Source organism: Primulina eburnea, chromosome 3, assembly GCF_022965805.1.
Source record: "Primulina eburnea isolate SZY01 chromosome 3, ASM2296580v1, whole genome shotgun sequence".
NCBI lineage: Eukaryota > Viridiplantae > Streptophyta > Magnoliopsida > Lamiales > Gesneriaceae > Primulina > Primulina eburnea.
The window spans coordinates 1,926,229-1,939,589 of NC_133103.1; the positions used below are offsets into that span (position 1 = coordinate 1,926,229).

The following is a 13,361-nucleotide window of genomic DNA, read 5'->3' on the forward strand; positions in this document are numbered from 1 at the left end:
ATCAAATCACTAAATGTAATAATTTCAAATTACAATTCAACCATCATTAATATTTTACGATTATAATATTACTTCAATTTAAATATAAATCAAAGTAAATTATAAAAAAAGTTATACAAACACGTGTTTCAAAAATCACTAATATAGATGAAAAGTCTTGGTAAACAACAAAGAAAAGTTCAAAAGAAACCAACTATACTCGATTCCACCACCATGGTCTCTTTCCTCGCACACCATGACCGGCCCGCTGTCGGTGTTGTCTTTGAATTCTTGTAAAAATTGTTTACATATTTTAGTTTGTCGGCTTTTTTTTTAATTAATTTATAAATTTAACATCCGATTTATCTAATATATAATTCATATGATAAATAGATTTTTTTAAGACATTTAAAAAAACTGTTTTGGATTTTTTGAATTGTGGATTAATGAATGTGATTTTTCGGCTTGATGTGGCAGAATGAGCATCATAAATAAAAGAGTTTACGAATGTTTCAGCTCTGTGTGTATGAACGCATATAAAGATACGTTGAACTCATTATCATAGTAATAATTTATTTATTTTTTCAAAAAAAAAAATAAATTCTTTGAACACTAAATTGGCATTGCATTTAATACATGAGAGTGAGGCTATGCTGCTTCACTGGTAATAATTGTTTTCCATATTCGAACATATCATGTATTGATGATCCAGTAGAATAGATAAATCCAATACAGGATTTAGTCGGAGGAAGAAATTTGAAAAAGGGAAAAGTAAATGGTAATAACTCTTGTTAAAAAGAATAAACCACAAGAAAACGTCAACAAGTTCATTTAATCTTGACAGTTTTGTTTTGCTAGGATTAATTCTTGATAAGGCCAAATTAATTATTAAACAAGTTACAAAATGAAGCCAACCTTGGTTGAATTTGAGCTAGAACGGTGAGAGGCCGGTAGACCAAAATGGCTCGGTCGGCATCTGATCGGAGGTTAGCGTACCTTGAAACAAACAAGGGTCAGCTGAAATTTGGTGCTGCTGATGATTTTGCGGCCGCGGCGGAGATCCAAGTGAGGTTCCTTTAACTTGAACAGCGTTATCTTCTTCTTCAAGCGGCAATCTTTCATATGCAGCATTGCTGAATGAAGCAGCCATTATAATAACCGGGCCAGACGCAAGCAGCGGCCCCACCACAGTGCCTCCCACCACCTGCCCCTGACCGCCGGATAAATATATAGTAAGCCCGGTGGCTGCAGGTGGAGCAGGTGGCGGTAGAAACGATCCCGCCAGCGACAAGATCTCGAACAGACCCTGTAAAGTCACTGCCGACCTTGGGGAGGTAGGCTGCTTTAGGGTTACATTCGCCACGTAGCCACTTCCGCTCATAATGCAGACACCCCTCTGGCGGCGGCGGGAGAAGTCGGAGACAACTTCGACGATATCGCAGCCATTGGATATCTCCATGACATGGGTTCGCAACGCGTTGCCGCTGTCACGGGTGATGATGACCGGTGCCTTCGGTTTGTTTTTGGAACCGGCGGGTCGTCCCCGAGGCCTTCTTGATCCGGACATTTCCCCGCCTCCGGCCGTTATGCCGCCATCCTTTCCGGCAGAGTCAATATTTCCCTCCTCGCGGTTTCGCTTCTGTCCCATGTTCAGGCCGTTTTCAATGGTTTCGCTTTGCTCGTCTTCGGAGTTTTGGCTGTGGTGATGGAAACGATGCTGCAAATTGAATTCCCTAGCGTGGAATGGAGGCGGCAGAGAATGGTTATCCATCGGTTTAATACTTTGCGGCCCTTAACCAAAAGCTACAAATATTCAAAAGATGGGACTGGTAATGAATCAATTCGGACCTCAAAAATCCAAAATATACAAAAAAAGTAGATATGGGCTACTTCCTCTCTGGATCACTGTACCATTCACAACTTTCTTGCTGATTTTATTGACTCGGATGAATCCGCAAAAAACGAGAAGAAATTGAGTACTTGTGGTTGTCACCCACCAAATGGTAGTCTGAATCCGAATTCAAACATTTAATTCTGATCAAAGTTGTCTTTCTTCTCTCACACATTCAAGCACACTTGTACACACACTTGCCATGTGCGCACCTATCTTCTATTCACACCTCAAGCTAGAAAAGTTCAACTTGCATTGTTTTTGTCCATATGTTTGACAAATGGCTCGACCTCCTCATTTTCTTCGTCTACCGTGAGCTTGAAGCTTCTTTCATTTTTAATACTTTGAAGGTGATTGATGGTCTGTTATCTCGAGGGATCCAATGTTTTACATCAACTTCTCATGTATTACCTTTGGGATGTTATTTCAAACAAAGTACAGGATAAATCGCTATTTAAGTCAAAGACGATGAAAATTACTAAAAATTGCAAAATAGACTAGCAAAATTACAAAAGAAAAATCGTACTTGGAACAGTTAATAATCAAGAAACTTGCTTTAAACATTTATGTTTTCGGAAGTACAACAACCTCCATATCTAGACAAAAAACAAACCGTAGCTTGAAATGGGAACGACAGGAAATAAAAAATGCAGCACAACGTGCAAGCTGATCAAGTTTTCAACGGCATAAGGTAAAAATATAGCTACCACGAACACGTTTTCCACCTAAAAGCAAAACACGCTTTATATTTCACAGCAGTTGATATTATAATATCAACCACCCCAAATCTGATATATAGTCATGCTTGCGGATTCTTTTACAACATATTAAACCGTTAAAAGGAAAGACCACCATTTTTACCCGAGGAAGGGTCGATCATCACACCGATCCATTTCATTTTTATCCCATCCAACTCTCGCACATTGCTAGCCCTAGCTGGTCTATCCATACAAAGCCATAACTACTTAATTTATTGGCTTCAATGTGTCGATGAATATCTAAATCGGGACCAAAGTCTACTAGTTCTGTAACAATAAAGAGAGAAGCTGGCACAATTAATTCAACGGGTTGAAGTCTTATCTTCTTCTATACGCCATTCAAAGTAGAGCTAAGACAAGTAGCCACACGTCTTCTCCCCAGCGATCCGTGGGTCTATTCAATATGAGCTTATCCGTGTTTATTTTATTGATGTAGTTGGTTCCTACATAGTGTTGCACTCGACGGAACTTAAAGCACTTTATCCTACAAAAGCTAGATGATCCTCGCGTTTTTTCTAAAACGAGAGAGGATTCTCCAACAAAAAGGAAATATCGCACTTTGGTCATTTATCTTTGTTTTTTTGTGATATTTCGATTTTTTATATTGTCAAATTTCAATCTCGTTATATTTTTCTAATGTTTTTTCCAGGAGTACTTGAGACGAAAAAAAAAGATTAAAAATGTCATAAATCGAAAAATACAGTACTAAAATTAAAATTCGATTATATAAGAATCAAAATCGCAAATAAACAAAAATATAAAACCAACAATGATATTTCCAAAAAAAAAAAAAAGAAGAACCACTAAGGTGCATTTATATATGTCTATAAACGAAATAATTTGTGTCATCTAGCGACGACCTTTGATCACTAAAACCTCCTACTATACCCATTTTTTTCCATATATAACATTTTCTTATTTTTCTAATCATATAAATTTTTTTTTTCAAGTATAAAATTATTTTGTTTGTTATAAGATGATACTCACAGGAAATTTAGGATCTGCTTCTAGTAAGTGTAACTAGTCCAGACGCAGATTTTGAAATTACCCTGAGCCTGAAATCACAAATAAGATCGCTAAAAGGAGGCCAGGAGGGTGTCCTGGCGTAGCCCCTCTGACACTCAAGTAAGAGACTGAGGATATATGAGGAGAGCAGCTAAGGGTGCTGTTGAAAACAATATAGTGAATGAATTATCATACGCTCAAATATGATATTTATAGAAGAATACATGGACCCTTGATGAACATGTCTTCCTTTTGGGCTAGATATGGGCCAAGGGCAGTGGTGAGCCCATTCATGAGATATCATAAGATAAGATAAAATAAGATAATATATTTATATATATATATATATATATATATATATAAATAAATATATTTCAAGTTATATTTCAAATTTTAACCAGTTCAAATATATTAAGTGTTTCCTTTTTTCCTAATTGTATAAGTTACAATTTCCTACAAAATTTGCAAAAGAAAACTTTTTTATTCTAATGTTTAGGTTATTAAAGTTTTTGTATAAAAAATATAGTATTTAATTGTGTATATCTATTACTATTTATTATTAAAAATTTATATAATAGAGACAAAAAATAATGTCATAGTCTTGTTTTTATTCTTTTTCCTTTTTTTTAATTATATCAAATATTAGTTATTTTTACAGATATAATATGATCCTCCTTTATAAAATTATAATTTCAATTGTGGTATAAACTTCATTACTTTTGTCATATGATATTACTCTTATTTAATATAAATCAAATTAATTATAAAAAAAAATTATATGCACTGATCTATTATTATTTATTAAGTTTCTTCTTAATAGTATAAAAAAAACTTTGTGTCATGTATTAATAAAATGTCAATTTATTTATATTCCAAAGACCTTGCAGCTTAGTGGACAATATTAATTTACATATGCAGGTTCCATATCGGAGGTTGGGCACTGCCCAAACAATTCATTTTTTGCCACATGATATTTATATATATTTTTTGAGTGAGTCTCATGTGAGACCGTCTCACGGATCTTAATCCGTGAGACGGGTCAACTTTACCCATATTCACAATAAAAAGTAATACTCTTAGCATAAAAAGTAATACTTTTGTATGAGTGACCCAAATAAGAGATCTGTCTCACAAATACGACCCGTGAGACCGTCTCACACAAGTTTTTGCCATTTTTTTTTTGTACAACAAAACTCAATCATGAAATCAAGCAAGCTTATGCTGTTAATTTTAAATTTCTGAAACAATCTCTCTCATTAAATCAAGCAAGTTCTATCTCCACAAAAAACCTTTCATTTCCCGTTCTTGTCTTTCAAGACGAAAACAACCTCATCTCATTGAATCAAGGAAGGTGACTAGATGAGGATTATATTTGCCACTGTACAATTTTTTATATATATAATGTAGATATTTGTGTTTGTTTTAAGCAATTTGGGATTTGTTTCTGTTTAATTATGTGAAATTGATGATAATTTGAGCTTGTGGATGGGCAAACTACTTATAAAATATTTTATAAAAATTTTTACGAAAAAACTATAAAATATTTGAACTATTTTATAAAAATATTTTTAGAGTTGGAAATGTATTTGGAAAACTATTTTAAAAAACTATTTAATAGATAAAAAATAATCAAGAAGTTGTTTGCAGGACAATTCTACAAAAATAATTTAATTCTCATTTAACTTGTGTTGTACAAAAAAAAAAATATAAATGTCACGTGGCAAAAAATGAATGGCTTGGGGCAGTACCCCTTGGTTAGCGTCAAACGAACCCATATCGGACCGTATCACTGGTTTTCACGTTTTTTTAATTCATTATTTTAAATTTGCATTTTAATTTTTCTTTATTTTTTAAAATTATGATATGATTTAATTTAAATATAAATTAAATTAATTGTAAAAAATTATACACACAACCGTGTACAGATATAATACACGATATTAATTTTGGCACCCCTTTTCTTGCAAAGCAAACCGAAGCACGACCGCAAAACAATTGTGCCAGATTTTCTCTTTATTGTCACATCCTACTCATGTGGTTATTATTTCCACGATAAGATGGATGATCAAGATTTGCCCATATATATTTAGGACCTATTTTTTTTTGAAATTATATGTGTGACAAGATCTTACCCGTTGAAATGAAATGAGAGTAATCTCATCTACTCTTTAAAAGATAGAATATCGCCAAAAGAATTCACGTGATAAGCACGTGATCAAGAATTTTGTAATATTTCTAAGCATTTTTTCAATATCTATTATTATTTTTATTATTATGATTATTTTGAAGTAAATGACAAAATATACATCAATGATTCATATAAAAGGACAAGAATGATAAATAGCAAAAGGTAGTACTGAAATAATTTTTTTTTAATTATTTATGCTACTCTCATCCAGTTATAAAAGCCACAAATTTAAAATTATTTATTAAAATTGTATTTTATATCAGTTGACACTGGGATATTTGGAGATTTATTATTATTATTCATATTAATTTAAATACTTATATTTTCAGATAATAACTAATCATGAAACTCTTCGTTGGATATTATTTGAATTTATTATTTATTGGAAACTTTAATTAAAAAATGTTAATAAGTTAAATATATGTCAATTAATTTACTGGCAAAAATTCGTACGAGACAATTTCATAAGTCGTATTTTATGAGACATATATTTTATTTAGGTCATCTATGAAAAAATATTATTTTTTATGCTAAAATTATTAATTTTTATTGTGAATATCAATAGAGTTGAACGTCTGAAAATAAAGATTTGTGACATCATCTCACATCTGACAAGAGATATGCTCTAATTTATTTTGTCCAATGTAATTTTGAAGTGATTAAAATTATTAAGAAGTATAAAGAAGCAACCAAAGCATGAGATTTTCCAAGACAACATATCTTTGTTTCCGTCCACTCATTCTTCGATCGCCTTACCTTCTTCAAGGAGCCCCCATTAGCTCGGATGGATTACTTCTTTTCAGTTCCCTGCTCTGAATTCGGATCCTTCCAAAGCCGCCGCCGCAAATGGCTTCCAAACTCGGGTTCACCGTGGCAAAGCCGAGATTTTTAATGGCCCACATTAGGAAACCATTCGTTTCGGTTTCTTCCTTACCGTCTTCTGCTCCAGGAGCTCACTCGATTCAGTTCGGTGCCGCTAAGTTGTCCCTTCAACGTAGACTACTGGATGTTTCCGCCAAGGCCACTACTGATAAGCCAGGTCAGGATTCTGATCTCGAGCCAATGACGATGTAATTAGTTTCTAGGCGTTCGGTTTTACTGTTGGTAGTATATGAATTTTATATGTAGAAGAATATGGTACCTGCTTATCTTTCGGTACTTGTATAATATTTGTGAAAGAAAACAGCTGCTTTGTGAAAAAACCGACCAAGGCAAGAGATGAATTCAATCATGGAGATGTGTATGAGTATATCCCAGCCTGAAGCACCATGTGTTGTTGAAATCAAAGATACAGGAGTGAAAATTATAGGTCTACAAAATTTGTTAAAATCAACAGAGACATGGCTAATGGTTAATGACCACTGGACTTCAAAAGTTGTATCAGTTTTATAAGAGAAGACTTTTACGGTTTGGCACTTGCCATGTGCAGTTTGAACAAATTATGATTCTTTCTGTTTCATTGGTCATCTTTGGGACTTGTATCGACAAATCATAAGCATGTATTTACTGTGAAAATCTCTTTAGCGTGCCATAGACTTGGTAGATTTTCTTGATTTCTTGTTCTGATGGCAAGATTTGGACCTTGGAATACTTGCGATGTTTAGGTTATTGAATCCCATGTTCCCTTCAGGTCAGGCCCAAGAAGATGATGTGGTTGACAGCAATGTGTTGCCCTATTGCAGCTTAGATAGAAAACGAAAGAAGACTATTGGGGAGATGGAACAAGAATTTCTTCAAGCACTTCAGGTGATGGTTGAAGGTTTTCTCCTCCGATTTTTTGCTTGTCGACTTTATATTATGAATACTCATCTGCTGATTTATTGCAGGCATTCTATTACGAAGGAAAAGCCTCCATGTCAAACGAGGAATTTGACAACCTCAAGGAAGAACTAATGTGGGAGGGGAGCAGTGTTGTCATGCTAAGTACAGAACTTCCACCCCTTATTAGACTTGCTACTTTTTGACATATTTGAATTTAAACGGGTTGTGTAATCTGTTAATGAATTTTTTTGTAATGAAGGTCCTGACGAACAGAGGTTTTTGGAAGCTTCGATGGCATATGTTTCTGGGGAACCAATTTTGACAGACAAAGAGTTTGATGAACTGAAACAGAAACTTAAGGTTTGTTGAGAATTAACTTCAGAAAGTGAAGAACACATTTTAAATCGGCGACTGTGCTATTTATTTGATCAGTATTTCTTAAAAGACATTTCATCAAGAAAGTAAAATATGTTCTCGCACTATATCTCATTACTTGAACGAGTCATCATCCGAGATAACCCATGTTGTTTAACTTCTATCATATTATATGACTATCCATATCTTTTGAGTATTCAAGTGATACTTTCTAATATCTCACTTTTTTCCTGCCTTCCTTACATTACTTCCATTTATCATTTCTATTAACGTCCTGTAGATCGATGGAAGTGAAATTGTGGTCGAAGGTCCTCGTTGCAGTCTTCGTAGTAGAAAGGTTGGTTATTTTGCCTCACATGTTTTTCCTATATTTACCCTTAGGTTGTGCTTGGATGGATGGATTTGAGATGATGAAGCTTTGAGAGACAAAACTAAATCCACTCCATGTCAAGTTATATAATTTCTTTCAATGATAGCTGTGAGGGATTTCAAATACATCCAATATGTTTGTTATTTGAAATCAACTTCTCATATTCATCTACAATTCATCCATCCAAGTGTAATCTTAGGTTTTTATTCTTTATGACCTGGTTCTGTGTTACTCGGACACATTTAAGGAAACTGAAGTTTCCATTAGGCACTTGACGAGCCTTAGCTTTTGAGGGAGAAATATGTGTTTTAACTCACTGAGTTTTGATTTAGATTTTAATCTTTGAATTTTATCGAGTAGTAGAGATTTTAGCTCATTCATTTTCGAGGTGGTTTTCGGCTGCAATTTTAGAAACATACGAGTTTTTCACAATAATTTTTCACAGGTCAGTTTTCAGCTACAAATTTAAGAATGCATGAGTTTTAGTTAATTGATTTTTCTTAGGTCTGTTTTAGCGAATTTGAAATATTATATGGGTGCTTCATACGATTTATCCGTTAGATAACATTTATATCTGGGAAACATAGTTCCTCAGTTCAGTTCTTCTTCTGTAACTGGATTGTTTCCTTGTGGTTCTCGACTTCTCTATGTTTATTGAATGAGTGATTTCATATTCCATTGTATTGTTGTCGTGGTTTAGCAATATAGTATGTTGGCATCTGTATTTAACCTTGTTCTATGGTAGAAGATGTGATGGATGCAATTGCAATTTGGTAATTTGGCACATTTGTGCTCTCTAACTGGATTTGTTTCTTTTTCATGCAGGTTTATAGCGACCTTTCTGTTGACTACCTCAAAATGTTTCTTTTGAATGTACCAGCAGCGGTTGTTGCCTTGGGATTGTAAGTGACACCAAAAATTGGCATGAATGTTATTTTTATTTGCAAAATCGGCTCTCATTTGACCCAAAGGAAACTTCAATTATGTAGTTTATGAATTACTAGATGATAGCATTCGAAAAGAATTCTTGCTGACAACAATTAATGAAGTTCAAGAAGATAACTTTTCATTTACAGCATTTCTATTTACTATGGATTCTAATATACCTACCCTGGTGTTGTCATTTTATTCCCAGTGAAGATCATAACATACTTGTGATAACTAACTGACTTATTCCATACTGTCCTTTTTAGGTTTTTCTTTCTTGATGATCTGACGGGATTCGAAATCACCTATCTTTTAGAGGTGATAAAGTAGTACAATTTTTTTTATCCTTTTGTGTTCTTGATAACAGATTTGATAAAAGGAAACAGCTCTTTCTGTCTGCATCTGACAGCATTATACACTATGTTCCTTAGCTTGCTCAAACTGGAATATTAATTATAATAAATGTTCAGATGCTTCGGATGATCTACATTAAGTGGGATATTCTCTTGCATAAACTCTAAATGCATTATCTTTGCAGCTGCCAGAGCCCTTCAGTTTCATTTTCACATGGTTTGCAGCTATCCCCGCAATAATATGGTTGTCTTTCACGCTCACAAACTTCATTGTGAAAGATTTCTTGATCTTGGTGGTAAGATTTGAATAAAGATATGAAATTCGCAAGCACGCCCTACAAATTCTTAAACCTATTAAATTTAATATTTCAGGGCCTCTGCCCAAACTGTGGCACAGAAAACAATTCATTCTTTGGTACCATACTATCTGTATCAAGTGGGGGTGCCACCAACAAAGTAAAATGTGCAAAGTAAGTTCGATGATACTGTGTCTTTCTCTAGCTATGACAATATTACTTGTCCGGTGTTTGTCTCAGGTTACGGTTCCAAAACCAGCGGTTTTGGTTTTGCTTCTGTTCGAACCATTTATTCCTTTAAATTTTTCGGTAAAGAATATTATCTATGGTACGAGCTTATGAACTAATTAAACTAATCGAATCTAACTATGTAACAAGTATGTTAAAACATATAGATATTAATTTTTATATTTAAGACAAAGAAATAAATATAGGATATTTCTCAGGTTCCTTATTTTCAGAACTGAAATTAACCAGAGCTCATTGGTGGTTTAGATTCGGTTTTGGTTATGGTTTTTGGGATAATTTTTTACATCGATTCACGGTTCGACTGGAAATTTGACTATGAAACATTGTTTAGTTGTGCGACGGAGATGATCTACGACTCGAAGACACGATTGATCACATTGCCTGAAGGAAGTGAGGCATGAGTTTCAAGCGGATTTATGGATTTGGAAGAAGAGAAAATGTACAAATTATGTATATGTGAGGATATACAATATTTAGAGAGGAGTTTTCAGCTTTAAAGTGATGTATATTTGGCAAATACTTAATAGTTTTGTGTGTTTATATGTAGCTGCTCTATCTTGCCTATGCTCACAACAAGATAAATAAACAAACTTGACCGAATCGATTGTTCAGAAAATGAATCTAGTTTACTTTGAATTACATCAAGCAAATGTTCCAATTTCGGCTCGAATTTGTCAACTTATTTAATTTTAAATATATTTTTACGAAAATCTGGTGTATTTTATAAAATTTAAAAACACAATTTATTTGATTATGATAAAACATTATTATTGAGATTATTTTGATAAAGATGCGAAGTTCAAATGAAAACAATATGAATCTGCCAAAAAATATAAAAATGAAATGTGATGAAAAATGTTTATAAGAAAATAATGTGAAAGTGTACATCAATTTTCAAGAAAAAGAAACGGAAACATTTTTTTAAAATGAAACCGAATATTTGATCTAAAGAAAAAAAAAATCAAATATACCCATTATTTTTTCATCTAGTAATTATTGATAAATGACTCCAAGTTACGTTATGAAAATAACGGAACAAGAGAGAATGTGTATTTCCCACTCGTTCTTTGAGTGGCATATTGGCTTGACAATCCCCTCCCTGAGCTACTTTTGGAGTTGATTAGTCCAAGTCCTACGGATCAGAGCCCGGGTTCCACCGTAGTGTTGGACTGCCTATAATAGGCCAGACCGTCTGTCCAATTTGGTCATAATAACCTCCGATGTTCATTCCTGGGCGTGAGAGGGTGTGTTATGTCGCCGTGGATAATAACCTTTGAGTGACATATATTGGAACTTGATTAATTGAGTAACCAAGTTCCATCTTGCAGTAAACAACCCAGTACCGCCGCATTCATTATATGAGATCTTGAATATTTGTGCTAACGCGCCGTACGTAATAATTGAATTTTATTCACAAATACCAAAATAAGTCCATTTTTATTTTTGAAACGCTCAAAATCCACATTAAATTTTATATTCATAAAATATTTAAATTCACTTTGACTTGAACAGCAACAAGTTCGTGATGGTCACTAAGGTTGTATTTTCATTTATCTATTTCTGATCTGTATAAATATTACATTTTCAAGTCAACTTGGACAAGACAGAACGGAAAAGAACCATGGTTTCTTTGCTTCATCATAGGCGCCTGCTTATCTTCTTCTTTGATGTTGGCCGCGGCCGCAAAGCAACTCATGTCTGCCGGAATATTTCGACACCTGTTTTCCGACCAAGTGCTTGGAAACTTGCTCATGCTACATTTTACGGAGACAATTCCGGGAACGGAATGGGTGAGTTTATATACTAACTACGATTTTACGTGTTTGCTTTGCATGCATCATGTGCTAAATAAATATTTGAAAATTGGCATAATACTCTATCTATTTATTCAATTATTTATGATATATGGGGTTGGTCGGGATATATAGGTGGAGCCTGTGGTTACGGGAACGTGTACAGTAGCGGGTACGGGTCGCAAACGGTGGCGTTGAGTTCGGTGTTATTTAACAACGGGTACGGTTGCGGGCAATGCTTCCAGCTGATGTGCGTGAAGTCCAAGTGGTGCTACAAGGGCTACACCACCATCACCGCCACCAATCTCTGCCCACCCAACTGGGGGCTGCCCTCCAACAACGGTGGCTGGTGTAACCCACCACGCACACACTTCGACATGTCTCCGGCCGCTTTCTCGAAGATCGCACAGCAGAAGGCTGGCATCGTACCTGTCACGTACCGAAGGTACATAAAATATATCCATGAATCATTATTGCATGGAGTTTTTCACGGTTTATATTAATCCAAATGGTTAGGAAATAGGAACGATAGAACATAATAAAAGTACGAGGATTTAGTAGGGGATAGAGCATGCAAAGGGCCTAGAAAAATCTAATTGGATGTCTCTTCGCAGGATAATTTGGGTTATAATTTGCTTAATTTGTTGTAGAGTGCCATGTGTTCGAAGAGGCGGCCTCCGATTCAACTTCCAAGGCAACGACTACTGGCTGCTGGTGTACGTGATGAACGTTGCCGGAGGTGGTGACGTTTCGAGCATGGCGGTTAAGGGGAGCAAGACTGGTTGGATAAGCATGAGCCACAACTGGGGAGCATCGTATCAAGCATTCGCCACACTTGGAGGCCAATCCCTTTCTTTCAAGATAACCTCCTACACTAACCACGAAACCGTGATTGCTTACAATGTCGCACCAGCAAATTGGCAAGCCGGAATGACTTACTCCACCAATCTCAACTTCCATTAATATAATATATTCAAGTTAAATACAACATTTGCAAATAAAATAAAGGGCCCGACACCATCCCTTTGGAGGGATTGTACACCCCACCCCGCCGTCGGTGGTGCATATAAAAATGTGAAACCACATTAATGAAACATTCCTAATTTTGCTTCTGTATTATTTAATTATAATTAAATACAATATAACACGTACATTCTTATATATTATGTTAAAGACGCAGTAAGTACATTTCATATATTCAAAAAAAAAAAAATCTTGTGAGTTGGGCTTATATTGATGCCAGAAAATATATAATGAATAAATGCATTTAAAATTTGGATGCGAGATGATGACTATTCGACCTAGTTAAATCCTAGGCAAAAACTTGTGTGAAACGCTCGTACGGGTCATATTTTGTGAGACATATATCTTATTTGAGTCATCCATAAAAAATATTACTTTTTATGCTTAAAATAT

General features: G+C 34.6%; 3 protein-coding genes across 4 annotated transcripts; 2 read left to right on the forward strand and 1 right to left on the reverse strand.

Moving 5' to 3' along the window:
• Window positions 1–734: 734 nt before the first annotated feature.
• LOC140825214 (AT-hook motif nuclear-localized protein 24-like) lies at window positions 735–2,219 on the reverse strand. Its single transcript, XM_073186856.1, has one exon. It carries the CDS (start codon window positions 1,748–1,750, stop codon window positions 911–913), a length of 840 nt encoding a protein of 279 aa, XP_073042957.1. The 5' UTR covers window positions 1,751–2,219; the 3' UTR covers window positions 735–910.
• A 4,311-nt stretch (window positions 2,220–6,530) lies between these two features.
• LOC140825215 (PGR5-like protein 1A, chloroplastic) lies at window positions 6,531–10,707 on the forward strand. 2 transcript variants are annotated; one of them, XR_012116590.1, is made up of 10 exons: window positions 6,531–6,860; window positions 7,452–7,567; window positions 7,648–7,744; window positions 7,842–7,942; window positions 8,238–8,294; window positions 9,153–9,229; window positions 9,521–9,572; window positions 9,793–9,903; window positions 9,980–10,143; window positions 10,350–10,485. XR_012116590.1 is itself a non-coding variant. In XM_073186857.1 (10 exons), the coding sequence occupies exons 1-10, from the start codon at window positions 6,668–6,670 to the stop codon at window positions 10,551–10,553; spliced, it is 972 nt and encodes a 323-aa protein (XP_073042958.1). In that variant the 5' UTR covers window positions 6,533–6,667; the 3' UTR covers window positions 10,554–10,707. The 2 variants fall into 2 exon arrangements, 1 of the variants encoding a protein (XP_073042958.1); XM_073186857.1 differs by having other exon boundaries at window positions 6,533–6,860; window positions 9,980–10,077; window positions 10,484–10,707.
• A 1,066-nt stretch (window positions 10,708–11,773) lies between these two features.
• On the forward strand, window positions 11,774–12,929 carry LOC140828620 (expansin-A7-like). Its single transcript, XM_073191556.1, has 3 exons — window positions 11,774–11,942; window positions 12,081–12,390; window positions 12,596–12,929. The coding sequence occupies exons 1-3, from the start codon at window positions 11,774–11,776 to the stop codon at window positions 12,906–12,908; spliced, it is 792 nt and encodes a 263-aa protein (XP_073047657.1). The 3' UTR covers window positions 12,909–12,929.
• Window positions 12,930–13,361: the final 432 nt, after the last annotated feature.

Excerpts from the sequence above, each read along its gene's own strand:
- LOC140825214 (XM_073186856.1), bottom strand. The coding sequence starts at position 1,750 with ATGGATAACCATTCTCTGCCGCCTCCATTCCACGCTAGGGAATTCAAT.
- LOC140825215 (XM_073186857.1), top strand. The coding sequence starts at position 6,668 with ATGGCTTCCAAACTCGGGTTCACCGTGGCAAAGCCGAGATTTTTAATG. Across the intron at positions 7,568-7,647 it reads AATTTCTTCAAGCACTTCAG|GCATTCTATTACGAAGGAAA; the intron begins GTGATGGTTGAA and ends GATTTATTGCAG. Across the intron at positions 7,943-8,237 it reads AACTGAAACAGAAACTTAAG|ATCGATGGAAGTGAAATTGT; the intron begins GTTTGTTGAGAA and ends AACGTCCTGTAG.
- LOC140828620 (XM_073191556.1), top strand. The coding sequence starts at position 11,774 with ATGGTTTCTTTGCTTCATCATAGGCGCCTGCTTATCTTCTTCTTTGAT. Across the intron at positions 11,943-12,080 it reads CAATTCCGGGAACGGAATGG|GTGGAGCCTGTGGTTACGGG; the intron begins GTGAGTTTATAT and ends CGGGATATATAG. Across the intron at positions 12,391-12,595 it reads GTACCTGTCACGTACCGAAG|AGTGCCATGTGTTCGAAGAG; the intron begins GTACATAAAATA and ends AATTTGTTGTAG.